The 27,986-nt window shown below is 45.5% G+C and overlaps 1 protein-coding gene across 10 annotated transcripts in view; it reads left to right on the plus strand.

Annotated features, from left to right (window-relative positions):
* The window catches only part of ATP9A (ATPase phospholipid transporting 9A (putative)), a 176,778-nt gene that overhangs the window by 56,304 nt on the left and 92,488 nt on the right, over positions 1 to 27,986 (plus strand). For all 10 annotated transcript variants that reach the window (XR_009535410.1, XR_009535409.1, XR_009535411.1 and 7 more), the window contains 6 exons: positions 766 to 841; positions 8,301 to 8,377; positions 9,905 to 10,065; positions 12,661 to 12,803; positions 13,791 to 13,903; positions 24,560 to 24,772. Coding sequence is in view for 6 of the 10 variants with exons in the window: in XM_060123527.1 (XP_059979510.1) it covers positions 766 to 841; positions 8,301 to 8,377; positions 9,905 to 10,065; positions 12,661 to 12,803; positions 13,791 to 13,903; positions 24,560 to 24,772 (783 nt within the window). In the remaining 4 variants the exon portion in view is untranslated. The remainder of the gene's footprint in view (positions 1 to 765; positions 842 to 8,300; positions 8,378 to 9,904; positions 10,066 to 12,660; positions 12,804 to 13,790; positions 13,904 to 24,559; positions 24,773 to 27,986) is intronic.

Consider the following 27,986-nt stretch of genomic DNA (forward strand, 5'->3'; position numbering starts at 1 on the left):
GTGACGCGGAATCCGGCCTGGCGGGGCGCACGTCTGGGGTGAGGACCTGCTGCGCAGTGCTGACAGGTGTTTGTCAGGGAGTTGCTTTGTGCCGGGTGGGGTGACGTTCCCTTCAGAAGGCCCCACCTTGAAAGCTGACATATTGCTTCTCAGTAAAATCAACACCACTGGGATTTTCTTCCAGCCTCTGAACAGCTCGAGTCACCTGACAGCTTGGAGCCAGTGTTATTGTAATGAACGTTAACTCTGGTGTCTGAAAGCAGTTACTCTTTCTGTCTCTTTCACGGGAGCCCCTGTCCTCTTTAATTCCTGCAAGTCCTATCTGCCAGGGTTATAATTTTTAAGCCACGTCCCAGCCTTTCAGAATAGAAATTGAATTTGGATTTGAATTATTTTAGACCTGTGGGGTAATAGGTTTATAGAACCCAAATTGAATTGTTCCTGCTCTTGTTCCGGAGGCCCGAAGACTGACCAGCAAAGGGCTGTTTCTGTTCAATTTGCCTCTACATTTTAGCTCTTACCTTGTAAAATGTTTCTTTGATGCTAGAAGCCTGCATTTCTTAAATCATGAACCATTGTTTTTCACTGGGGCGGGAACGCCAAGGATAAACGTTTATGAGTTTGGCCTGCCTCTCCCAGCTGGGCTGTTGGCTTCCAAACGGGGGTCATCCTCTCCTCCCTTCTTGTGAAGAGCAGGCTGGAGACAGCCAGCGGGTCCGGCCCAGACCTTGGAGGGTCAGCGTGTGTCCACTTGTTCTTTTGCAGGAGGACAGCGATGCCCCGATCAGCGAGAGCCTGAGCGTAGAGAACGCGCTCTGGGCGGGCACAGTCACCGCATCAGGTACGGCGCTCTTGTGGAGGAATGTGTTAACAATTTGAAAAGGAAAGAAAATCCTTTTGTGTAATGAGAATAATCATCTGTCAGTTGGGAAAATGAGCTGTCGGTCAAATGGTGTTTTCCACTTGCTTCTGCACCGCCGGGGAATTAAACGGCCATCTAATTGCCCCTCGGACGTTCGGAGACGTCTGGAGGAGAAGCCGCCCTGGCCTGTGGACTCGGCCACAGTGTCCGCTCTGGGAATAGCCCTTAATTGCCTCTTGAGATTGACGTCCTAATCTGTACCAGAAATTGGGTCAGCCTGGGTGTTCGGGCTGGAAGCTGTGTCCGTGAGGGCTGCCCAGCCGGTCCTGCCCTGGTGTGTGCGCCAGGGCCACGGGCCTGATGGAGCCTCAGTGTTTAAAACTCCAAGATGACACGGAAATTCTCTGGACCTCTGGACTCCAAAACAGAGTTTGCAAGATGACCTGTTGAGGTGCAGGAGGAAAAGATTTGAACGCTGGTATGAAGCTGAGCAGAAGGGGCTCCAGGGGCTGAGCACAGCCTGCAGCAGCTGGGGTGATAGCAGTGGGGCCGCCAGTCTGTCAGGCACTGGGCCGGGCCCTTCCCTGTGTGTTTATGCGGTTCACTTAATCCTCCCAACAGTACCATGCGGGCAGGTGCTAGTATTGTCCCCATTCTGCAGATGAGGAAACTGAGGCTCAGTGAGGTTAAGTAACTTGCCCAAGGTCACACAGCACATGAAAGGCAAAGTTGAGGCTTGAACCCAGGCACTTTGCCCCAGAAGCAGAACTCAGTGTGCAGCTGTTATTATCATATTATATATGTTATATAATAATATATTGCTATTAATAACGTAATTCCACTACTGGCAGCTTTCTGTTTTTACCATGGGATGAATCCATTTTTTTCCTCCTCTCTCTCCTACCAACGCATTTTCCTCTGCTTGATGCTGTTTTGTGTTTCTTTAGTACAACAGATGCTCAGTCAGGATGCTGTATGACAAGGAGGGGGAATGACCAGCACAGACTCCACACAGGCTGCCATCCACAGACTCACTTAAAGCCAGTGGACAGAGATGAACTCTCCCTTTTCGTTTTTTGCCATATTGTTTTTCTACTTGCAGCCTGTATTTGGAGCACAATCTAGATTGTCTCTCAATTCCCCTGGTGACTAAAGATGTAAGAAATTGGTCCTTAATATTCTGCACTGCCCGCTGCCCGGCCACACCAAGGCCATGGCCATGGCCACCCAGGGCCGGCAGCAGCCCTTTCACCTCTGCCTCTTCCTGGCCACTTGTCCACCCAAGTCTCTCTGAACTTGTTACTCTTCCTCACCAGCTTTTTTCCACTTTGAAGTCATTTGCTAAGAAGTAATTAGTTATTCTTTTTAACCTTTAATAATTTGACTGAAAAAGAATTTGTTTCAATTTGCATTTCCTAGGTTATCGGGAAGTTGGCCATCTTTGCATATATCTGTTTTGTTTCTTCCTTTGTCAGTTACTTGTGTGTCCTTCAGTCAGTTTTTTGTTATGGTTCTTATCTTTTTCTTAATCATTTGTAAGAGTTTCTCATTTCTGATGCCTAAACCTCATATCCTTTTTCCCCCATCCAATTTATTATCTGTTTTTTTTTTTCTTTTTCAAAATTTCTTCTTTTTTCAGTTGAGGTAAGTTGATGTACAGTATTATATAAGTTTCAGGTGTACAATGTAGTGAGTCACAGTTTTTAAAGGTTATATTTCATTTACAGTAATTATAAAATATTGGCTATATTCCTTGTGGTACAATATATCCTTGTTGCTTATTTATTTTATACATGGTAGTTTGTACCTCTTAATCCTCTACCCCTGTCTTGCCCCTCCCCCTTCCCTCTCCCTTCTCCCCACTGGTAACCACTGGTTCTCTATACCTGTGAGTCTGTCTCTTTTTTGTTATATTCACTAGGTAGTTTTATTTTTTAGATTCCATAAATATGTCATGTGGCTTTTAAGAAATTTTGTGGTGTATTTAATATGCAGGAGTTAAAAGTTACTATTTTCATTTGTCTCTAGTCTGTTAGGTGATAAATGATATTTTGTTATTGTTTTAATTTTTATTTCTTTGTGAGTATGGTTGAACATCTTTTCGCATGTAAGACCTTTCTTAATATTTTGGTCTATCTACTTTCCTTCTAGGTTCTTTTTTTTATTGACTTGTAAGAATGCTTTATAGAAGAAAGGGTATCGAATTGTCATCAGTCACAAACATTTTCTCACAGTTTATTGTTTGTCTTTTTTTGTGTGTGGTATGCTTTGTTTGGTTGGTTTTTCCAGATAGAATTTCTCAATGTTGACGTCATCACCATTTTCATAGAAGTGGGATTATTAAGTGAAAGGGTGTATACATTGTACATTTTGATTCGCAGGGCAAACTTCCCTCTTCTGATAATCTTATAAATGTACCTTAACGAGCACCATGTTCTGTTTGACTTTAAAATTGTTGCCCACCTATAGACATTGAATAAATATCTAACATATTGATTTCCCTTTTAAAAATAATTTGTAAAGTTTAACAACTTTCTTCATACTTAAGGTTTGTTTGCATTTCTCAAAATATATGTACGGACTGCCAGTTTATGCCCTGTGCCCATTTTTCTGTTGCGGGGTTCGTTTGAGAAAACGGTTTCTAAGAACTCTTTATAAGGACAATAAGGATATTGTCCTTCTGTTTGTTACCTTCATTGCAATGACTATTTCCCAGGTGATCTCATTCGCATTTTGGCACAAAAGTTTAAAATTTTTACATAGGCAGACCTATTGACGTTTTTTCCTTATGGTTTCTGGTTTTTGTGACATGCTGAGAAAAATCTTCCCTGCTCTACCGTTTTAATAGTACACCAGTGTTTGCTTGGAGTGTTTATATGGTTTTATATTAAAATGTTTGCTCCATCTGGGATTCATCTTGGTTTAAGGAGTAAAGTTAGGACAACTAGCTAGCGAAGGGATCTCACCTCAGCTCAAACCCCAGCTCCGGACACTTGTGCCAGGTTGTGTTTGTGGCCCTGTGTAAAGAGACAGTGTGACGGGAAACAGAGACGTCACATGATAAAGCATGCACGTTGGGAGGGGGACATCCTGTGTCAAACGCCCATCTCTTCAGGTGGAGCAGAGAGAGGTGTTAAGGGAAATCAGAACAGACTGGGTTTTTTTTTTAAAATTAATTAATTAATTAAGTTTTGGCTGCATTGGGTCTTCGTTGCTGCGCACGGGCTTTCTCTGTTTGCGGCGAGCGGGGGCTACTCTTGTTGCAGCGCGTGGGCTCATTGCAGTGGCTTCTCTTGTTGCGGAGCAAGGGCTCTAGGTGCGCGGGCTTCAATAGTTGTGGCACTCGGGCTCAGTAGTTGTGGCTCGCGGGCTCTAGAGCGCAGGCTCAGTAGTGTGGTGCACGGGCTTAGTTGCTCTGTGGCATGTGGGATCTTCCCAGACCAGGGCTTGAACCCGTGTCCCCTGCATTGGCAGGTGGATTCTTAACCACTGCACCACCAGGGAAGCCCCAGAGAGGGTTTAAGCCCTGTGTCATGTTGCACCTGGCAGAGACAGGACTGAAATTCAAGGATGCCTGTGACATACCCGTCTCCTTCCCAGGCAGTAATGTGAACAGTGCACACTTCATTTCTTGCAGTCAGGGTAGTGGTTACTTCTGGGTGGGTGGGGTAGGGGTGACTGACGGTTTGTTTGGTTAGGCACTGGTTTTGATAATATTCGATAAGAAATACATGTTACATGTCTGGTGTTCATTCTGGTAATTTTCTTCTTTCCTTCCTTCCTGCTTTCCTTCTTTCCATGCAGCAGACCTTTATTGAGCACTTATTTATAATAATGCCAAGCTCCATTGCTAGGTCCTAGTGCTGTGGTATACCAGAAGACCCTTGTTTCCACCTTCATGGATTTATAACTTACTCTAAACTTAATATAAATTGCAGAGGAGATGGGAGGAAGTGGGAGTGAGTTCTCTGGATTTCCTCTGAAACCAGTGAGAAGGAAAGTGATTTAGTGAAAACGTGGGGAGTTTGGAAGGTGGAAGGAATGAGTGAAGAGGCTTCTCAGCCTCAATTTCAGAAATTAACAGTAATAAGTCTTATTTATCAGACACTTTTTATTTTCCAAGTGTTTTGCTTCTGTTCTCTTGTTTTGGTCTCACAACATTAAATGAGGACAATTAATGGAATGAAGAATTGAGTCTCAGAGAGGTCAAGCGACTTGCCTAAGATCACACAGCCTTGGAGAGATCATCTCCTGGGAGGAGGAGAATGGAAGGCAAATTGGGATCTTGAAGATGGAAAAAAGATTTCAAACAGTTCATCAGAAATGTACTGTGAAGTTAAAATATGCATTTTTCCACTTGTCTGAATTCTCCTCTTTGTGTTTGGCGATGTGGGAAGGGAGAGAGAGTGGCGGTTCCTGATCCAGTGGCACTGCTTGCCACGCCCTGCAGTGAACGTGTGTTTTCGAGTGAGTCTGAGGAGCTGGGCAGTTACCATTTCCTTAGCTGGCCTCAGTTTCCCCTGCTTCTCACCAAGTAGATGTCTGACCGCGCTCTGCTTCTAATGTAAACTCGGCATTAAATGCAAGCCGTTTCCTCCTGGGGCTCAACTCCAGGAGCAGCCATCAGGAGTAATCTTAATTATATGAGATTTTGCTTCTCTGTTCCCTTTAGAACCTAACTCCTGTGTCTTGGTCACTCAGCTGTTATCAGTTGGAAATTTAAAGAATTAAAAAGCTTGCCAGGCAATGCTAAGGGTCCAGCTGCGTTGGCTGGCATCAGTCTGTAGAGGATGCAGTTGCCGTGGTAACCCCACACCGTGCTGCTAAGCTGAGGAGTCACTGGGGCGAAGATAGGGAAGGGGGTGGGGGAGGCCAGGGAGGTGTTGGCAGAGAAGGAGCCTGGGTATTGTGGATCCCAGTTCTTCTCAGACTCTCTGTGGAGGGGGACCAGTTTCTTGTCCCCCTGGCCCCACCCGCAATCTGTAGCAGATGGATCTGTGACCCTGCTGTGTGTGACCAGCATGCAGGTCACGCCACGTGCGTCTGATAATGCCCAGCTGGTCTGTACCCTGTTCCTTGGGGCTTGTCCCGGGATTGCAGGCTCGAACGTCAGAACAGCGTGTAGTTGCTGTCAATGTGTCGAACACTCTCTCTCTGGGGTTCGTGGTTTATCTTGTTGTGGGTGGGGTCAGAGGAGTCACAGTGTAGGTCTGACCCCAGCACCACCCTCTTCTGGAGGGTTCCAAAGGACTTGGGGAAATACCTGACCACAGTAGCCTGGCCGGTGGGAGATCCCAGCCAGCAGGTGGAGAGGATTGCCATGGTGGGCAGGAGGCAGAGGGTGAGAGTGAGGATAAGAGTGGTGAGGGTGAGGGGGGACCGCAGGGGGCACAGCCTAGAAAGAGGGGTCAGAGGTCTGGGGGGTGGAGGGGCATGGGTTGGGAGGTCTTCAGGGGCTACGTGGGGACCGTGATGAGCGGAGAGCAGGGGCCCGGCTAAAGGGAGCGGCCGGGCTCAACATCTGCTGGTGACACAGTGAGGACCGAGCAGTCAGTGGCACCAGGTCTTCTGATTTTCCAGAAGAAGCTGGAAATCCCTATGCTTTATATGAAAGTTTCTGCATTTGAAAGTTGACACCTAATTCAAAACCGTAAGAGCCCTGAGCAGACCAAAGCAGTGCAGCTCTGTGCTGCTGCTGTGCTCCCTCGTGGCGGCTAAGGCCAGGGTTCGCATCTCCTGGAGACAGTTTTGCTTTTGGGCACAGGGGGTGTTGCAGGGAAGGGCATTTCCAGTAGCCTTTGAAGGCGTGGAGATTGCCTGGTGCCAAGTGGAGGATGCTGCCCTTGGGGGCCCCTGATATTAGGACCCTCTCAAACCCTGGATGTTGGGAATTGAGACCGACCCACGTCTGCCCCGGGATGAGTGCCACGGCCATGCGGCTGTCCCTACTCGGCCCAGGCTCGGCTCCCACCGTCCGACCATCTGCTGGGGGGATGGGCCTGCGCTCACGGGAGCTGCCAGCTGCCCAGGAGTGGGCAGGCGCCCTCCGCGGCCCGCCATCTGCTGAGTGCCTCTCTGGAAGGGAATTGCACTGTGCAGAACGCTGTGTGCATCAAGTCGTGGGGGACCTCAGTGTCTCCCGCCAGGAGACACAGCCCCAGCGCTTCGTCTGGGGTTGGGCTCTTTTACCAACTTTGTTTAAACCTCTTTGGTGTTCCAAGAGTGAGGGGCCAGCAGAGAGAAGGTTAGGGCTTTTCTTTATCCAGCAGAGAGACCAGATTTTTTGTATTCCTGGGGTCTTTCCTGAGAGCTTGGCAGGGCTGCCCCTTCTCATGTTTCAAGTCTCAGCTCAGATGTCCTCAACTCAGAGACAGCGTCCCTGGCCGCCCAGCACATGCCGGCAGCCTCCCCGGTCCCCTCCTGTCTGTCCTCTGCTCGTTTCATCGTGGTACCCACCTCTCTCCGTGGTTACCGGTGTCCTGCTTTCCTTCTTGACTGTCCGTCTTCCCCTCCGTGTGGAGTGTTTTCCTGGCACACACTGGAAAGGGGAGACAAATGTACGTTTTTGATAGATATTGCCAATTTTCCTTCCAAAATAGGCTATTCCAATTGACACCTCAGCCAACAGCGTACATGACAGAGTCCATTCCCCCACCTCTTGGCTAACACGGAATGTTCTCAGTCTTTTGAATTTTTATTAATAGGATGGGAGTAAAAATGATTTATTTGGCATTTCTTTGGTTTTTCACTAGATGAAGCATCTTTTCTAATGTTAATTGGTCATTTGTGTTTCTTCTATAAATTGTTTACACGAATTGATATCTTTTATTTTTAATTGTGCTGCGGGGAATGGAAAAGAGCGGGTGGGGAAGTTCTCAGGAAAGAATTGTCATCCGGACAGACATCCCCCAAATGTTCTAGTTACACACCGAATCCGAAAGGAATCAGACTCCCTGGGAAGAACGTGCTCTAATAAGAGGGGTGTGTTCATAAGTTTCCATAATTGTTTATGAAGTTCTAGGCACCTCTGGAAGTCTCTACCACCTTTCCTGCTATCGGAGGCTGCCGGACCCCACAAGCCAGCGCTGACCAGTGGAACTTTTAGCAGTAGGGGGAAATGTCCTGTATCTTCACTGCCCTGTATGGCCGCCACTGGCCTTATATGGCTGTTGAACCTGAAATGTGGCTAGTGAAAATGGGGGACTGTATTTTATTTCATTTTAATTGTATGTAAATGTGAATGGCCACATGTGGCTAGGGGCTTTCCTGCCCTCAGCGCGGACATAGGTCTCGGTTGGCCCCGATGTAAACTTTGCAGCATCTCACAGTGTGTGGATACTGGTTTGAGAAAATCTCCTCCTCGAGCGGGTAGGACTCTTCTGTCTGTAAGCCTGCCTGTCTGTACTCACATGTCTTTGGGTCGTTTTTCTCACCTTAGGTACTATTGTGGGTGTTGTTCTCTACACGGGCAGAGAACTCCGGAGTGTCATGAATACCTCAAATCCTCGAAGTAAGGTGCGTACAGAGTCACAGGATGTGTTTCCTTGCCAGAACTTTCTGACCTGATGTAGTTTGATGATTGGTGTTGGTGGGGTGAGAAGCTAGATTTAAAAACAGGAACCCCTGACAGTGTGACTTCATTTATACAGACTATCTTTTCACGTCCGTGTATGTGCATAGGTACGTGTGTATATATAGATACATACGCACAGTACGTGAATATGTGTTCGTATGTACAGGCAGCCTTTGGAGAGGTGATGGTTCTATTCCAGACCACCATGTAAAGTGCGTATCACAACAAAGCAAGTTACACAAATTTTTCGGTTTCCCAGTACGTTTAAAAGTTATGTTTACACTATCCTGTAGTCTGTTAAGTGTGCAGTAAAAGCATTATGTAAAAAAAACCAATGTACATACCTTATTTAAAAATACTTTATTGCTAAAAAATACTAACTTATCCTCTGGCAACACAGGGTTGCCACACACCTTCAATTTGTAAAAAACCTCAGTATCTGCTAAGCTCACGGCAGTTAAACAAGGACTGCTTGTAAGTGAATACATACCGTTTTAAAAGCTTTTAAATGAACTGATGAGTCCTTACTGTTTGCCACGTCTTGTGCGGCATCCTTCACGTGCACCTCATTTAATCCTTACGCCAGCCTGTGAGCACAGGTGCTCTGTAGCCTCATCTTATAGAGGAGAAATGGCCTGGAGAAGGACCATGCTCTGGCCAAGCTGGGTAGACCCGGCTTCAAACCCACGCTGAGCTGCTGCGGCAGGGCAAGCGGAGTCAGCTCTGCGGTCTGCCTGATGGCCCTGTTACTGCTCCCTTCCCACCGGCACCCTCCCTCCCAGCTCCACCCCTCCCCCAGTTTCTTAGAGTCAGAATATTGCAGAGTGGTCTTCTTTGTCAATACTGTGAACAGTATTGACAGTTCATTTCACCCTGCCATTACAACCCCCATGACGACCTTCGTTATTACAACTATAAATGTCACCTATTCGATGTTTTAGCTGTATCCGGGGCCATGTTTCTGCGAAGTGATGGGTTTCATGTGCTGGTTCCATTTTTAAAGAATATACATTAAAATAAGTATGTAGTCATTAAAATACTAACGTTCACGAATGCAGCACCTAAAAATCAGGGGCCACCAGTGGTGCGTGCCCTGAATTTCCAGGCCATAGGGAATTAGTGCGTGGTGCGCTGCGCAGAGTCGTAGGACTGAGTCGTCTTACAGGTTGCTGTGTAGGATGGTAGAGGCCACGCAGTGCACAGCATCGCTGAAGGCAGCAGTAACCCACTTATGTGATTCCAAGGCTAAATCTAAATTCATTAAGAAAAAATCGAACTCGGATTCATTGAAGTCCCTTGGATGTCTGTTAGCCTGTGGAGCCCAGCGTTCTCACCCAAAGATGTGGGGATCCATGGAGCCCACGGTCTTGCCCGAGGTAGAGGTGTTCACGGGGGAAGGACCCGTTCTCCGGGCGGGCTGTGAGTTGCACCGGCTAATCACAAGCTTCGCCCTGTGCGCTGTCCCACAGATTGGCCTGTTTGACCTGGAAGTGAACTGTCTAACAAAGATCCTCTTCGGAGCTTTGGTGGTGGTGTCTCTCGTCATGGTCGCCCTCCAGCACTTCGCCGGACGTTGGTACCTACAAATCATCCGCTTCCTCCTTTTGTTTTCCAACATCATTCCCATCAGGTAAGCAGAGAACAAACTTGTGTTTAAGTGCTGCGACCTTTGCTTCTCTCTCTTCATCCAAAGGTCATGGTTTTGCGGTTTTGAGAAGGAGCTGGGCCCTTTTGTAGAGTGATGACCAAGGACAGGCGGGGTCAGGAGTGTAGGCGGCGCTCTGGCTGGAGCACTGGATGGGCACATTCCTCCCTGAACCATCCTTTCTGGAATTACTCTCTGCTCAAAAGATCTGGCCTTGCCCAGTCTCAGTGTACACTGGACATGCCATTTAGATTTCATCTTATTTACCAGCCCCAGGAGGTTGGTGGTGACTGGTGGGAGTGCTGTGTTGGGAAGGATTCTGAGCCTGAGTCAGGACTCACGGGGCTTGATTAGCAGTGGAAGCTTGGTGGCACATGCCAGACAATTGTTCGCCTACCTCATTTGAAGGCTGGATAAATGGTTTAAAAAAAAAAAAAAATATATATATATATATATAAAATAAAGTAATAGAGGTCATAGTAGAAAAAAAATTCACAGTAGCCAAAGAATAAAATAAGAATCATCTCTAATCTCACAACTAAGTGAAAATTGCTGTTAATGTTTTGGGATATATGTTTTCTAGACGGCTTTCTATTTTAGAAAAAGGAGAATTTGCTCTACATAAAAATCCACTCCCACCCACCACTTTTTTTTCCTAACAAAAGGATGTGTTGCAGATAACTTTTCACATCAAATATACTTGCACACCGTCATTTATTAGAACTGCTGTAGTATGTATTCTATGCCTGATAATTTATTTAGACCCGTATTGTTGGATGCTTGTTTCTACTTTTTCCCCATAATAAATGATCAGTAAATAATTATAAAACAAGCCATATCTTTTTCCCTCAGACTTCTAGTGCTTATGATCTCTCTCTTACACTTGATCTATTGCCCTGTATCTTGTCTTGCCCTTTTGTGTGTTTCCATCATCCCAGCTGGACTTTGTCTTTTTCCGAAGGCAGAGATTGTGGTTTTGGTACAACAGCGTGACTAGAAGAAGGAGATTGAACCCCAGGCTAGTGTGCTCTGGATGATGGTTTCAAAGAATAATAAGTAATTTACTGCTAACAAAAGAGTGTTTGTGCTGTAATGTTGTGTATAATTGTAGTCTTTAGAGTTCTGTCTACAACATGACTGAAAATCGGTGCATTGAATCTGCATACGGGCCAGGGCTAGCCAGTGAAATAGTTAGCAATTTAATCAGTTTATAGGATTATGAATGAATTTGAAGATTTCTTTTTATTGTTTGCAATGAAATATTTAAAAATGAGTATAACGGGCTTCCCTGGTGGCGCAGTGGCTGGGAGTCCGCCTGCTGATGCAGGGGACACGGGTTCGTGCCCCGGTCCGGGAAGATCCCACATGCCGCAGAGCGGTTGGGCCCGTGAGCCGTGGCCGCTGGGCCTGCGCGTCTGGAGCCTGTGCTCCGCAACGGGAGAGGCCACAGCAGTAAGAGGCCCGTGTACTGCAAAAAAAAAAACAACAAAAAAAAAACAAAAAATAATGAGTATAACACAGGGACTTCCCTGGTGGCGCAGTGGTTAAGAATCCGCCTGCCAATGCAGGGGACACAGGTTCGAGCCCTAGACTGGGAAGATTCCACATGCCATGGAGCAACTAAGCCCGTGCGCCGCAACTACTGAGCCTGCGCTGTAGAGCCCGCGTGCCACAACTACTGAAGCCCATGTGCCTAGACCCCGTGCTCTGCAACAAGAGCAGCCACTGCAATGAGAAGCGAGCGCGCCACAGCTAAGAATAGCCCCTGCTCACCACGACTACAGAAAGCCCATGTGCAGCAACGAAGAACCAACACAGCCAAAAATAAATAAATAAATAAATTTAAAAAAAAGAGTATAGGACATAAAAAGGAATATTATTCAGCCTTAAAAAGGAAGGGAAAAAAAAGGAAGGGAATTCTGACACATGCTGCAACATGGATGAACCCTGAAAACATTATGCTAAGTGAAATAAGCCAGACACAAAAGAACAGATCATGTGTGACTCCACAGTACGAGACCCCCAGAGCAGTCAAATTCGTAGAGACAGAGAGTAGAATGGTGCTTGCTGGGGGCTGGAGAAGGGGAAATGGGGAACTGCTGTTTAATGGGTGTAAAATTTCAGTGTAGGAAGATGAAAAAGTCCTGGAGATGGTTGGTGATTATGGTCCCATAACAATGTGAATGTACTTGATATCATTGAACTGTACGCTTAGGATGCTTTAAATGGTAAATTTGATGTTATGTATATTTTACCGCAATGTAAAACATGAATAAGGTATCAAAAATACATTCGCTCAGAGGACTACTATTTTTTCTTTTTTTAAGTAAGGCTAAAACAACTACCTTTTCGATATTTTAAAAGTATCTTAAATTTTTATATTTTATTTTGGTCCGTAACAGAATCGCTTCATGGAAATTTGATAGTGGTGTTGAATCTGTGGATTCAGCCCCAGCAGTGTGCTTCTGCAGGGGGTGATTCCAGATGTTATGGCACAAACGATGTGCATTTAGAGTCCTTGTTGAGATACAGGCAGTCTTACGTTTATCCCGTTAACCTGTGTGCTCTGTTCTCTGACAGTCTGCGTGTGAACCTGGACATGGGCAAGATCGTGTACAGCTGGGTGATTCGCAGGGACTCGAAAATCCCCGGGACCGTGGTTCGCTCCAGCACGATTCCCGAGCAGCTGGGGAGGATTTCCTACCTACTCACAGATAAGACCGGTGAGTTTCCTGTGGCCCTCGCAGGATTCAAGGTCGAAGAAGGTGCTTGGAATCTCTTTCTGGAGGTGTTAGAGATGCATGCTGCTGCACTTTTATTTTCTTCATCTTTTGACGATGACAGACTATTCGGTGATGATGATGGTGACGATAGCAGCACAGCCTTACTTCCTGGTAATTATGTACAAAAGCACCGTTCTGGGTATTTATAGTCACTTACTTAATCCTCCCCCGGTGTTGTGAGTTCGGGGGTATTAAGTGACTTGGTGGTTAAGTGACTTGTCAGGAGCACATAGTGGCAGAAGCAGGCTTTGAACTCAGACAGTCTGGCTTCAAGTCCTGACCTTGAAACCACACCTCAAAATACTGCTTCACAGTTTAACATCTGTCAAGTTACGAGGTTGTCGTAGTGGTCGAGAGCAAGTGCGGAGTGGGGAGACCTGGGTTTTAGCTTCCTCTCTACCATTCAGTGAGCATGGGATAAAAGGGAATCTACTGCAAAGATTCGGGAAATCAGAGCAAAACTAGGTTTCAGGAAGAAGAAGAACCAGGAAAGTTCTGGCTGTGTCAGCATCAGGACCCCTGGCATGGTCTCCTGACTTGACTCGACTCATCCTCTGTCGATATGCCCCTCTGCTCAAGGTTTAGATTCCTTCAAGATAGAATCTGATTGGCCTCATGTATGTCACGTGCTGCCCTCTTGGCCAATGGAATGAGTCAGGCACCCTGATTGACGCTTCCTCTGGACCATCCCAGGGAATGAGGGTGATAATTCCCCCTGGAAACCTGGGGTTCTATTTTCAGAAGAAATTCTGGGATTCCAGGCTGACAAAATATCACAGGTGTCTCATCCAGCAGGAGCAGTGCTGAAACCAGTCTGTGACATATAGTAAACTCTCAAAAAAAAAAAAAGCCAAATAGCTACCATTACTGTTAATAATAGTAAGAGCTCCAGGCTGTAGGCAGTTACTGATCTGTCTTGTGTTTCAGGAACTCTTACCCAGAATGAGATGGTTTTCAAACGGCTCCATCTAGGCACCGTGGCCTATGGCCTCGACTCAATGGATGAAGTACAAAGCCACATTTTCAGTATTTACACCCAGGTAAAGCCTTCTGTTTTGATACCCAAACAATTTTTACATTTATTAACACCTATATTGAGAAGAATTCATAATACCATATGATTCACTCATTAAAAGTGTACAGTTTGGTGTTGTTTTGTATACTCAGAGTTGTGTAACCATCACCACAGTCAATTTCATCTTCATCACCCCAAAAGGAAGCCCTGTACCCATGGACAGTCAGTCACTCCTCACTTCCCCCAACCCCACGTTTCCTTCCAAACCCCTGGCAACCACTAATGCTTCACGTTTTGAATAGACCTGCATTTGAGGTTTTTGCCCCATCTTCCTCATCCCCAGGGTTAATCTACTGAAATACTAATGGATACTGGGGAAGACATAAGAAAAAATTATTTGCTAGTAACTGGTGCCAGAAAGAACTTTGAGAACCTGATGGTTGGTTTTCCTTCAGGTTTACAAACATGCTTACTTTTTCCTTTTCCCCCGTTAAGAGCCAAAACAGCATAATTAATGGGCTGCTTGTGACATAATCACGGTATAACCGATCAGCTTTAGTTCCTCATCTCTTTCCAACTCAGCAGTCTCATGGAAGAAATTATCAGAGATGATGGTCAACTTATCTGTTCCTGATTTTCCCCCCACTACAAGGTTTTTCAAAACCGGTCATTTTTTTTTTAGAGAAAGGTATTACTTGTAAGTGTCCTAAGAGTCCTGAAAAATTAGACCAGCGGGTCCCCCACCTGGGCTGCTCATCAGAATTACTGGCGATGTTTTAAAAACAGAGTAAAAACAAAACAAAAGACATTAACTTGGGTCTGGTATCCTAGAGATTCTGACTCATTAAGAGGACAGGAGAGTCTGGGCTCCTGTGTTTTAAAAGAAAGATGACAGTGGGCTTCCCTGGTGGCGCAGTGGTTGAGAGTCCGCCTGCTGATGCAGGGGACATGGGTTCGTGCCCTGGTCCGCGAAGATCCCACATGCCGCGGAGCGGCTGGGCCCAGAGCCTGTGCTCCACAGTGGGAGAGGCCACAGCAGTGAGAGGCACGCGTACCGCAAAAAAACAAAAAAAGAAAGATGACAAAACAAAAAATCCCTTGGTAATTCTGAGACATACCCAGAGCTAAGATGGACTGCATTAGACCAGCTACATGTCATGACACTTGTTTGGGGGCAATAGAATAAAAAGGCCATGTTTTGCTTAAATTTGTCCAAATAGATAATGATTCCATAGTCAGAAGGCCAATTAAAAATGTATTCTTGTGTAAGAGTTAGAGGTGGACTCTCTAAATGCTTTGTGATACAATTATAGTCTCAACATTTAATTTTCCGGAATGTTCGCTAGCCTGCACACCTGGATTTCCGGGGTATCTCCTGAAAATGGCAGGGCAGGGGATAGTGTGGAAGTGGGGGTGGATTTTAAGTGGAGAACAGTTTGTTTGATCCATGTCACGTCATCACCTGCTACCAGCCACGAAGCCCTTGTCATTCATTCTTCTAGGCTCCCTGTGTGGGCATTGTGGCTTGTCCCCAAACGGTCCATTGTCCTCCTTCAGAGGTGGACTTTAAGACTCTTAAAAAATGACAAGGACTTGGTTGGACTGAGAGGAAAAGCCACAGTCAGCCCCTGGTTCCTTTCTCTCTCTCTGACCCATCTTCCTCTGTGAGGTGACGTGGTGTCCGTGCTGGGCTCTGTGTGTCACTCTCTAGGGGGTTCCAGTCTTATCCAGCTTCTGTCACCTTATTGAAGCTGATGCCTCCCACGTCTGTGTCAGCCCGACCAGGAGCTTCACCCTGGAATACACCTGCATACCTGGCATCACCGCTTGTGGGTCACGAGGACGGTGCACCCACCATCCCGATATTTTTCCTGTACGCTTGCTTCTCTAAGCTGTTCTTGTTTTAGTAAGCACCACTCCCGTTTACCCTGTTAGCTCCGTCCAGGGATTTGGGAAGTGCCCCTGCTTCCTGCCCCGTGACCGCCTGCCTTCAGTCGTGGCCCTGCTCCCCCCAGATCACCTGTTTGGCCTTTCGTCTTCATCCCCTCTCGCTCTCTAGACAGGAACTACACTCTCCCTTGCCTGCCTGTCTGCAGTGACCCCCCTGCAGGCTTTCCCTGTTTCCCTCCTGGGAGCACAGGATCGCCCTCGTACTGGCAGCTTCCTCGCAGGGTCTGAGGCTTCCACGTGGTCCAGCAAGGCCTGCATCCCCTGCTGCCACCTCTCCCGCTGTTCGCTCTCTCCTCCCGCTCACCCCGTTACGCCACTGCCTGCAGCATTCAGGGCAAGGTGAGCAGCCTCGTTTCTGTGTCTGGGAATATTCTTCCCTCTGAACCGTCAGTCCTAGTGCCTCCCGGGCCCCTCTTGAGGGGCCAGTGTGTGGATCGTTAGGCCTCTCAGCACCTGGTTGAACCCCGCCTGCCTCTCAGGCCTGTCTCAGCGGTGCTGGCTGCCGACGGTCACGTTACACAGCTTCGTAGCCCTTGGGGTGCACCCCGGCAGAAGGCACACCCCTGCCTATGCTGGTGGTATTTTTTAATTTTTTAATTTTTTTTTGCGGTACGCGGGCCTCTCACTGTTGTGGCCTCTCCCGTTGCGGAGCACAGGCTCCGGACGCGCAGGCTCAGCAGCCATGGCTCACGGGGCTCAGCCGCTCCGCGGCGTGTGGGATCTTCCCAGACGGGGGCACGAACCCGTGTCCCCTGCATCGGCAGGCAGACTCTCAACCACTGCGCCCCCAGGGAAGCCCACTGCTGGTGGTATTTTTAAGAGCTTGTGGTATTGACAGAAGCCGTCCTTTCTCAGGATATTTGTGTAGTTCAGCTTTTGTAGCCCATTTTTGGTTTAGCACAGATAACACTGTGTAAAGTCTTAAAAGTTCTTACCGTGAACTCCTTTTTTTTTTTAGTTTTTATTTATTTATTTAATTTTTGGCTGCTTTGGGTCTTTGTTGCTGCGCACGGGCTTTCTCTAGTTGTGGCGAGCCGGGGCTACTCTCCGTTGTGGTGCGTGGGTTTCTCATTGCGGTGCCTTTTCTTGCTGTAGAGCACTGGCTCTAGGCTTCCAGGCTTTGGTAGTTGTGGCACGCGGGCTCAGTAGTTGTGGCTCGTGGGGCCTAGAGCGCAGGCTCAGTAGTTGTGGTGCACAGGCTTAGTTGCTCCGCGGCATTTGGGATCTTCCCTGACCAGGGATCGAACCTCTGTCCCCTGCATTGGCAGGCAGATTCTTAACCACTGTGCCACTAGGGAAGTCCTTAACATGGACTCTTAACTCATCACCCTTCCTCAGCGGAAGCTCGTAAATGGATTTGCCCGTCCCGGCCTTGGGTTTAAAGTAGCTGAAGTGTGATGGGGAAAGACCGAGGCTGGTGTGCACACTCCACCCCCTGAGGCCACGTGCATCCTTCTCTCGGGATATCGAGAAGCCCTGCGGTAAACACATGACTACTTCTGTGATGACAAGTACGAAGGCTCTCCTGTGGTTTTTAAACAGCTTTATTGAGGTATAACATACATACCATCAAATTCAGCCATGTTAACTGTAGTAGTCAGTGATTTTTTTAGGTAAATTTACAAAGTTGTGGAACCATCCCCACAATCCAGTGTTAGGCCACCACCCCAGATGATTCTCCCGAGCCCATTCATCTGACTTTTAGAGTTTAATAATAGGATGTTATAACAGTGTCTCCTAAGGTGGAGTATTTGGAACTCTTGGCTCAGATCGCTAGGGACAGAGACAGAATCTCTAGGAGTGGTGCGTGGACCTACAGTTTTAACAAGTGAACCAGGTGATTCCAAAGTAAAACAGAGTTTGAGAATAGCTACTGCACATCTGAGGTTCGTCCTTATTTTTCAGAATGTCAGTGTCTAAATTTGTGGACTCTAAAACAGAGTTTGCCAGGAGACCCATTGAGATGCAGGAGGAAAAGATTAGAGTGTCTATTCACATTTCATTTTCATCTTCAAAATTACAGCAAAATTTAAACTTTACTAATAGCTTTAAGATTGACCCTGGGACCCCCACTCCATATATCAGATGAACGTTTATCAGGCACAGCCCTTGAGGTGTCCTGCGAAAGGAGTTGGAATTCTACGATTGTTTATTTTCAGAACATTGAAATTCAGATTGTCTTTTATGAGTGTCCAGGTGACTGGTTTTAGGGATGTTATTTAACTAAAGTAATCTCGTAAAGAGGAAAGAGGGCAGGTGGCTTTACAAGATTCCTGCAGGGAAACTCCAGACGATCAGTACAAGCCCAAGTAAACCACAAGGAAATGGCCAACACATTATGAGATAAACCCATGACAGGCTAAGGAGATGTGATGATTTTTCCTCTGCCTTATTCATTTACTTATTGGCACCTTTAAAAAACTGAGAGAGAATTCACAAACCATAACATTTACCCATTAAGTGTACAGGTCAGCGTTTTTTAGTATATTCTCAACATGGTGCAATCGTCACTGCTATCTCATTTCAGAATGTTTTCACCAGCCCAAAGAGGGACCCCCGATCTCTTAAGACTCCCACCCCTACCCCAGCCCCTGGCAACCACCCGTCTACTATTTGTGTCTGTGGTTTGCCTGTTCTGGACATTTCAGATGAAGGGAATCCATCAGTACCTTTTGCACCTGGCTTATTTCACGTGGCATGGCATCCTCAAGGTTGCAGCACGTGTCAGCACTTCATGCCCCATATGACAGATATGACAGTTTGAATCTATAATTTTGTATAATTTACATAATGATAATTTAAAATTTATAATTCTCAGTGCCCCTTACCCTGAGTATATGTTATTTTGAGGTGTTAGCTAATTCTGTGAAATATGCTGTTTTCATTTTTATCATATCATTTTAGAATTTTTTTGTTGTTTCATAATGCACAATACAATATTTATGCAATTTAAATATACACGTGTGGAAGGTACTTAAATTTTTTCTCAACACGTTCAAAGTATTTTGAGACGAATATTCTTTGTTACCTGGAATATGTAGTCATCTATTTTATTTTACTCCTCAGCAAGTGGAAATATCTTTAACTTTTATTAATATATGTATCTGAACAAAAATGGATGAGTGTGGGAAATGGGGGGCTCGTGGTGTGCTGTGTCAGAGAAGCCCAAGACCAAGAGCGCTCTTCTAGGCTGTTTTGTACATGTGAATTCTTATTTTTCAAAAAAACATAGTTCACAGTATATCACGTATTTTGATCTGTGAACTGTGATTTTTCACTTAACGTTTTGTCTCTGATATTTTTTTAGTATTTGTTAGAGTTGGAATTTACTGAGCATTTTTTTCCTTTTCTTTTTAATGAGTGTGTTGGTGAATGTGTGAGTTTGTGGTTTACTTTCCTGCACAAGATGTGTACACACAGGATGCATTGGGTTGTCAGTGCTTGCTGTGTCCCGGATAGTGTCCCTCTTGCTTTCTGCATCCATAGGAAACAGAGAAGGTTACGTTTTCTCGAGGAAGAGTTTTTTGTGTTGTGTTTTTCTCTGGGACACAGAGCTTACTTTGTTTTTTACTGATTTAAAAAATTCCTAATACTTTCTTAGGGTACATTTTTTTTTTCCTGCAGAAAAAATAAACAACATGGATAAGTACAAATAAAAAACACTGAAATCACCTGTATTCACATCACTCAGTGATAGCCAGTGTTAACACCTGGGTGTATAAAATGCCAGTGTTAACACCTGGGTGTATAAAATGCCAAGCTATTTCTCTGCCTTTGTGTCCGTGGAGATGTGTACTTTGTTTCTCTCGCTCTCTCTTCCTTTTTTTCTTTTCAACAAGAAGGCATCAGATTTTTGTAATTCTTTTGAACTAGAGTTGAGCATCAAAACTGTAAAGTTTAAAAACATGTATATATGCCTGGGCCCTACTCTATTCTTTAAGTGTCAGGGGCCCAAGCATATATATATATATATATATATATATATATATATATATATATATATATATATACTTCTTAAAATCTTTACTGGTTATTTAGAGAGGCATTTCTGGTTAAGAACCACTGTTGGAATAACACTGTCCAGCTTCTTTCTTTTCACATATGTCATGATTATGATCCTTTTTAATGGTTTTATAATAGGGCCAGGACTAGGTAGGGTTAAGGAGAGTGAGGCATGCACCCAGGGAGCAAAACTTACCGAGATGGCAAGAAAACGCCGTCATCAAGACAAATCATACTGTAATGCAGTACTTAAAAAACTCAAAATTCATGCGAAAAATCCAAATGTTAAATTAAATTGGACAGTATCCAATTCAGCATTCGCACAGTTTGGCCTCACTATCCTAACCCCAGTTTTACGGTGGCAGTGGCTTCGTGTCCGGTTCTCAGCCTTGGCATATTGACATCTGGGCTGGATAATTTTTTGCTGTGGGGACCACCCTGTGCACTGTAGGGTGTTCAGCAGCATCCTTGCCCTCTACCATCTCGATGCCTGTAGCATACTCCCCCGGCACCTGCTTTGTCACACCCTCGAGTATCTCCAGACGCTGCCCAGTGGGGGGCAAAGTCTCCCGAGTTGAGAACCCCTGTGTAAATACATGGTTCAGTTTCAACGAATTGAATTTTGTTGCCTCGGTCGTGCGGAAAGCTGTGTACTGTTAAGCAGTAAACGTTGTGTTGTGTTTATGCAGTCACTTAGTGTGTAAGACAGTTGATTCACTTGGAAGTGGTAGCTCTAAGCCTGTCTCTGTGGAGGTGGACCTTTGAGGTTAATGAGTTACCAGCTCTGAGCTCAATTTGGGGAGTGAAGGGGGCCTATTGAAACAGGAATTCCTTCTCTTCAATAGTGTATTTTTACCAGTTGCAACCCATCCATCGTATCTGATAACATTATGAGTGTTCGTAAGGGGTGATGTTTTCATTGCATTTGGAAAGAAAATTGTTATTCACGGTGGCTCGGCATTTAATTTCTGTATTACTGTTTCCTGAAATACAGGCTGGAGTTCTCATTGGGAAATGTCCCTGCCATGGATTATTAATGAGAAATGGAGGCCCGTTTTTTTTCACTGAATCTCCATATCTCATTTGTTGGCTGGGCTGCCCTAGGATGACCAAAACATCACAAGGTGCGAGATATCCACCGAAGGGCCCAAGTCAGAGGCCTTTGTATACGGAGATCTTGATTCTTCACCCAACTTCTGACCTCACATGGGGCTATTTTGCCCTCCCTCCTTAAGAGGGCCAGTGGTTCCCCCCCAGGGAAAAAAGAGTTGTAACCTGTCTCTGTGGATACCACATCTGTTTTTATTTTCCCCTGGTATTTTTTAAGTAAGAAGAAATGTGTGTAGGTTAAAGGGCCTATGGGGAGGAGGCTAGAGATAAACACTGTACAATGTGAAACTCTTCCATATGGGGAATGTGAGGATGTTTGAGGACTGGGCCTCAATACGAATACTAGCTGAGCTCCTGGTAATTACCAGTGCCTTCATGATATATGTGGATTGCCATTTGGTGTGTGGACAAGCCTTTTATTTGCAAATTAAAAGAGAATTTCAGAATCAATGGTTATGACCCCTCTTCCCTGAAACAGTAGGAAAGTGGGATAAGTATCAGTTTAAGAGAGAGAGAAATGAACGTGGAGATAGTAAACCAGTCTGCCTGTGATGTTGGTCCAGTTCAATCACCATCATTTTCTAGTTTGTTGTCAAATGGTTCCCTGATCTGAGAGTGAGGTCTTTGCAAAACTCTGGGCTGTTTCTCTCTTTTGCCTTGCCCTAGTGTGGTTTCACCTGGAATGCAAAACCCCAAAGCTCTGTGTTATCCCACATTTGAGATATGAGTGGAAATACTTGACTTCTGTAGACAGAATCAGATTGCTTATAAAATCCGAAGGTTTGTGGAAGATGCCCTGAACTCAGCCTTTCATTCAAATCCACTGTTAACTAAAACTTGCCAGCCGGAGCAATTACTTTGTCAAAGGTCTTGTTATTGCTCCTAATGTTAAGTAATAATTTGGTCCAGGTGCTGGGGAATGTGGGCAAAAAAATGAAGACATGCGTCCATGGCTAGAACATAAATTATAGAGTTTAGAAAAAATGTTCTCGATTTAGTCTCTCCCGGAGAGGGAACCTTTCTGTAAATCTTCAGTCCTCGTTATAATTTTAAAGTTAAATTCTTTATGATTAAAAGCACTTGGCAAATAATGATTCATTTAAACTGTAGTTCTGATATATTACTCTAATTATTGTTACCATGCCGTGCCCTTTGGCCTGGAAGTGAAACTCGTGTCCTCTTGACACCAGAGGTTAACAGAGCAGGAAGCCGGAGCAGTGTGTGCGCCTGCATGACCAGGATAATTTAGTAATTGTCTAATTACCTGCGGAGTATAATGCCACTGCTAAACATAGTATTAAAAAATTAAATGAAAGTCGTTTTCTTGTTTCTCATAACCCATCTGTTCTCCATTTTGGGCAACCATGTGTTCATGGGTATGAAACGTGATTCATTCTAAAAGATCGGATGGCTTCTGCTCTGTTGGATAAAATATGTTTTTAATGGAACACAGCATTCAGTAACTTCACAAACATCTCCAGCTTCCGAGACTCAGTTGTAGAGGCAGGAAGACTATTGTAGGTCTTTTGTCCTAAACTGTGACTTAGAATCTGGAACTGATGTTGGTCGATTTTGATATTTATTTCTTCTTAGAAATGGAAAAAAAGTTCATGACAAATGAGGACTTCTAACCAGTATCTTAGGAATATTAAGTTGTTCATTTGTTCAACAAATATCTGTTGCTAGTTACTACGGCCCTTGGTACTAGAATTCAATAGACAAGCTCTCTTTTCTCATGGTCTAACGGGAGAATTATCAGGTAAAGGATTCAGTTTTAGCCAGTGGAGACAATAACACACATGGTAATGTAGAAGCGTGGCTCCCAGTGGGGTGGGCACAGGGGGCAGCATGGATTAGGGGGCTCAGGGGAGGTGACTTTGAGGAGGAAACATTGAATGGAGACCTGAATGATGAGGTGGAGTGAGCTAGCTCTGCAGGGATGTGGGAAACAGTGTTCTAGGAAGTGGGTCCCGTAAGTGCAAAGGCCCTGAGGCAGGAAGGAGGTTGGACAGAGAGGCTAATCAGGTGGGTCATGGGAGGGCACCTGAGTGTTTTTTATTGAACACTAACTCATAGACTGTTGACAAGTGGTCTTAATTTTTTATTGTATTTTAAGGCAGTAGAACCCCTTTATTCAAAGCTAGGCCTTCATGGTACCCGGTGTGTAACAGAGATGGGTATGGGGTTGCTTGTCCTCCACGTTTGATGGTGCTGAGTGGGTTTCTCGGGATTTCTCTACTCAGCACGTGGGGTGAAAAGCACCCCCTAGCCCACTCCTCTCATTTGCGGGAAAAGGGCAGATGCCACCTGCTCAAGGTCACACAGCTGTTCACACCCACCCGAGAAGCAGGCTCAGATTTCTCAGCCTTCAGTACTCTTTTTACCATGTTGCTCAAAACCTTTTCCCCAACTTAACCCATTAGGAGGCCAAGCTGTGTGTTGAAAGGTATGAATGAAGGAACGGATGAGGGCTGTGTAAGCAACAGAACTGCTTCTTAGACAAGAGTTAGGGTCCATGGCCAGTGTGGAAGGCACAGCTTGAGTACATTTAAGTTTACTCTTGAAAATCTACCCTCAGTGGACTTCTAGGTACCATTTTGCAGTGTGTCCAGCCAGCCAGGCTTCTTTCTGGTTGTTACTGATATGCTCCCCGGACCTGCCCTTGGTTGCTCGTTACCCCCTAGAGTCCCCATCCGTACTGTTGAATTCATTTTTTAAAAAAATTTATTTATTTTTGGCTGTGCTTGGTCTTCGTTGCTGCGCGTGGGCTTTTCTCTCTAGTTGCGGCGGGCGGGGGCTACTTTTCGTTGCGATGCGTGAGCTTCTCCTTGCGGTGGCTTCTCTTGCTGCGGAGCACGGGCTCTAGGCACGTGGGCTTTAGTAGTTGTGGCGCATGGGCTTGGTTGCTCCGCGGCATGTGGGATCTTCCTGGACCTGAGATCGAACCCGTGTCCCCTGCATTGGCAGGCGGATTCTTAACCACTGCGCCACCAGGGAAGTCCCCTGTCTTCAATTTTAAACTGAGAGGAATGTCCATTTAAAACAGCAGTTCTAAACCGGGCATGATTTTGGTCTCCATGGGCAATTGGCAACATCTGAAGACAGTATTGTTCTCCTGTTGCAACTGGGGGTTGCGTCTGGCATCTAGGAGATGGAGGCCAGAGAAGCTGCTAGCCATCCCACTATGCACAGGACTCTCCCCCTGCCGCCAGCCCCAACGGAGAGTTATCTCCCTCAAATGTCATCAGTGCCGAGGTCCGGACGCCCTGGTCTGAAGCAGCCGCATCACTTGAAGTGTAATGGGGCCCCCACTCGGTCAGAGGCCCCCAGCACCACCCAAAGGAAGGCACGTTCCCAGGTTCCCAGGTAGCATCACCCACACTCACCAGGCTGTCATTTTTTTCCTCTATTTATTTTGCATTTTTGTTTTTGGCCGAACGCCCATGACCGGATCCCTGACTCGCACGCCCTCATGGCAGTGTTACTGGAGACACCCCCAGAGCGACGTGTGTTAGAGCAGCTGAAAGAGAAGCAGCGACTCCGCAGGGTCGTTCTTCTTCCTTCTCAAGGTCCTTCCGTGTCTCTGGTCATCTTCCTCGTTGCTTTCCTCTTCTCCTAGCAATCCCAGGACCCGCCCGCTCAGAAGGGCCCCACGCTCACCACCAAGGTGCGGCGGACCATGGGCACCCGCGTGCACGAAGCCGTCAAGGCCATCGCGCTGTGCCACAACGTCACCCCCGTGTACGAGTCCAGCGGTGTCACCGACCAGGCCGAGGCGGAGAAGCAGTACGAGGACTCCTGCCGTGTGTACCAGGCGTCCAGCCCGGACGAGGTAAGCCCCGGCATGCGGGATGCCCTGCCCATTTCCCACCTGCTCCGGGTGGGGCCACCTGTCAGGGCAGCAGGATCCGGGGCGATGCTGGGCCGCTAGGGAAACAGGCTGGCAAATGCCTGCAGCCCTTGATCTTCCTCTAGAGGGAGTAGCCTTGGACTTGAGATACATCCTGAGTTAGGAAGCAGCGAGAGATCTTGTTTGTGGTTCAGATGGGCAGCGCATAAGGGGCACAGGTCCCATGAAACCACATTCCTTTTTTAAAAAACAGCTTAATTAGGATATAATACACATACCATACAATCGCCCGTGTGACAGATACATACAGGTCAGTGGTTTTTTAAAATAGTATATTCACGGAGTTATGCAACCATTACCACAGTCGGTTTTAGAATCGATTTTTGTGACACTTCTGTCAACCCAAAAGGAAGCACTCCGTGCCTGTATTCCCATAGACTCCCACCCTCCCTCCCTCCAGCCCCTGGCAACCACTGACCTACTTTCTATCTCTGTAGATTTGCCTGTTCTGGACATTTCATACAAGTGGAAAGATACACACACACTTGGCATCTCACCTCTTTCACTTAGCGTGTATTTTCAAGATTCATCCACGTGGTAGCATGTGTCTATATTCATGCCTTTTTATGGATGAACAATATTCCATTGAAGGGATAATACTGTGTTTTGTTTATCCAGTCTTTGGTTGATGAACATTTGGACTGTTGATACATTTTCTGTGTATGTGTGTGTGTATATATATATATATATATATATATATATGTGTGTGTGTGTGTATTTTCTTTGGGGGGGGCTATTGTGCTATGAACACGTGTCCAGGTTTTTGCGCAGACATATGTGTTCATTTCTCTTGGTGTACGTGTAGGAGAGGGATTGCTGGGTCACGTTAAATTTATGTTTAGCCTTTTGAGAAACTGCCACACTGTTTTCTGAAGTGGCTGTGCTGTTTTAAATTCCCACCTGCAAGGTATGAGGGCTCCAGTTTCTCTGCATCTTAGCCGACACTTGTCATCGTCCCTCCTTTTGATTCTCGCCGATCTAGTGAGTGTGAAGTGAAATCTCATTGTGGTTTTGATTTGTGTTTCTGATACCAAAGGTTAATAACGTTGATAACGTTGAGCATCTTTTTATGTGTTTATTGGCCCCTTTATTGGAGAAATGTCTATCCAGGCCCTCTGCCCACTTTTAATTGTGTTATGTGTCTTTTTGTTATTGAGTTGTAAGAGTTCTTTATGTATTTGAGATAAAAGCCTCCTGTCAGATATATGATTTCCAAATATTTTCTCCCATTCTGTCTTTTTGTTTGTTTGTTTGTTTGTTTGCGGTACGCGGGCCTCTCACTGTTGTGGCCTCTCCCGTTGCGGAGCACAGGCTCCGGACGCGCAGGCTCAGCGGCCGTGGCTCACGGGCCTAGCTGCTCCGCGGCACGTGGGATCTTCCCCGACTGGGGCACGAACCCGCGTCCTCTGCATCGGCAGGCGGACTCTCAACCACTGCGCCACCAGGGAAGCCCCCATTCTATCTTTTATGTTCTCGATGGTGTCCTTTGAAACGTGGACGTTTTAAATTTTGATAAAGTCTAGTAAGCCACATATTTTTGTATCTAAGCATCAACTCTTGCTAAAGCTGAAAGGATTCGTGTAATTCTGTGTTCAAGAGCATAGGACCTGGTAATACAGTTGCCTGTGTAGTGTTTTCTGTAAGAAGCCCCTAACTGCTTTTTCTCTCAGGGTGCCATATGATAGGAACGCCTTTTGTGTAGGTGTAGGCAGAGCACTCCCTCGCCCAGCATGAAAATGGTATCATGTCCTTTGCCCCCTGACTTGAGTGTAGTTAAGACACAGTCCGTGTTTTACTAATCCGTTAACATTTTGTTTTTTTTCTTTCCAGTCTTCCTTCCTTTTTTCTTTCCTTAAAAAAAACTTTTATTCTGATTATGGAAGCAATTTTTTGTAGTGTGGAAAATTTGGAAATTTCAGAAGAATATAAAGAGGGAAATGGGTTATTTTCAACTTCACTCATAAAAGATAACAATAGGTAACTTCCCTTGAGTATTTGGTACACATCAGGTCCTATTTGACGTACTGTGTATTATTCATTAAATCTTCCCAGCAACTAAGAGGTACTATGATTATCCCCGTTTTCAGAAGAGAAAGGTCAAGGACAGAGAGATTAAATACTTAGCCTGAAGTTCCTAGTTTTTTGGTTTTTTTTTAAGAGTTCAAAGTATAGTGGCTTTTCTTTTCTCTTATTATTTTTTAATTGAAGTATAGTTGATTTACAATATTATATTAGTTTCAGGAGTACAGCAGAGTGATTTGATATTTTTAGAGATTATACTCCATATAAAGTTACTATAAAATATTGGCTATATTCCCTGTGCTGTACATTACATTTTTACATCTTCCCTGGATTTTTTTTTTTAGACTTTTTAATTTTGAAATACTTTCAGATTTTTGGAAAAGTTGTAAAATGAACACAAAGAAGTCCCCTTTACCAACACTTTACTCAGATTCTTCAAATGTGAACACTTCTCTGCTTTTGCTTCCTCTTCACCTTTGAAGAGTAAGCTTCAGGCATGGTCCCCTTTTACTCCTAAATATTTCCTAAAAATACTTTCCTAAATATCTCCCTACAAAACAAGGTCATTTATGAGAATCAGGAAATTAACGTTGATACAGTACTGTTATCTGACTTGCAGATCTTATTAAAATTGCCTCAGCTGTCCCACTCACTTTTTTTTACAAAAAAAAGAAAAAAATATTTTCCCCAGATCGGTAACCAGTCCAGGGGTACACACCACATTCAGTTGTACCGCCTCTGGTGTCTCTTTTATTTTTATTTTTTAAATTTAATTTTTCTTTTTGGCCAAGTCGTGTAGCATGTGGGATCTTAGTGCCCCAACCGGGGGTCGAACCTGTGTCCCCCTGCCGTGGAAGCTCGGAGTCATAACCACTGGACCATCTGGCGTTTCTATTAACCTGGAACAGTTCCTCAGCTTTCCTCGACCGTCACAGCCTTGACTCTGTTGAAGAATACAGGTTATCTGTTTTGTAGAATGTCCCTCAGTTTGTATTTGTCCGACATTTTCTTATGATGTTGACTCAGGTTATGCGTTTCTGGCGCTGTCCTCGGTGCAGGGTATCCGGAGACGCATGATGTTGGCGTGTCTAGGTCTCGGAGATGTTAACTTAGG

Source organism: Lagenorhynchus albirostris, chromosome 15, assembly GCF_949774975.1.
Source record: "Lagenorhynchus albirostris chromosome 15, mLagAlb1.1, whole genome shotgun sequence".
NCBI lineage: Eukaryota > Metazoa > Chordata > Mammalia > Artiodactyla > Delphinidae > Lagenorhynchus > Lagenorhynchus albirostris.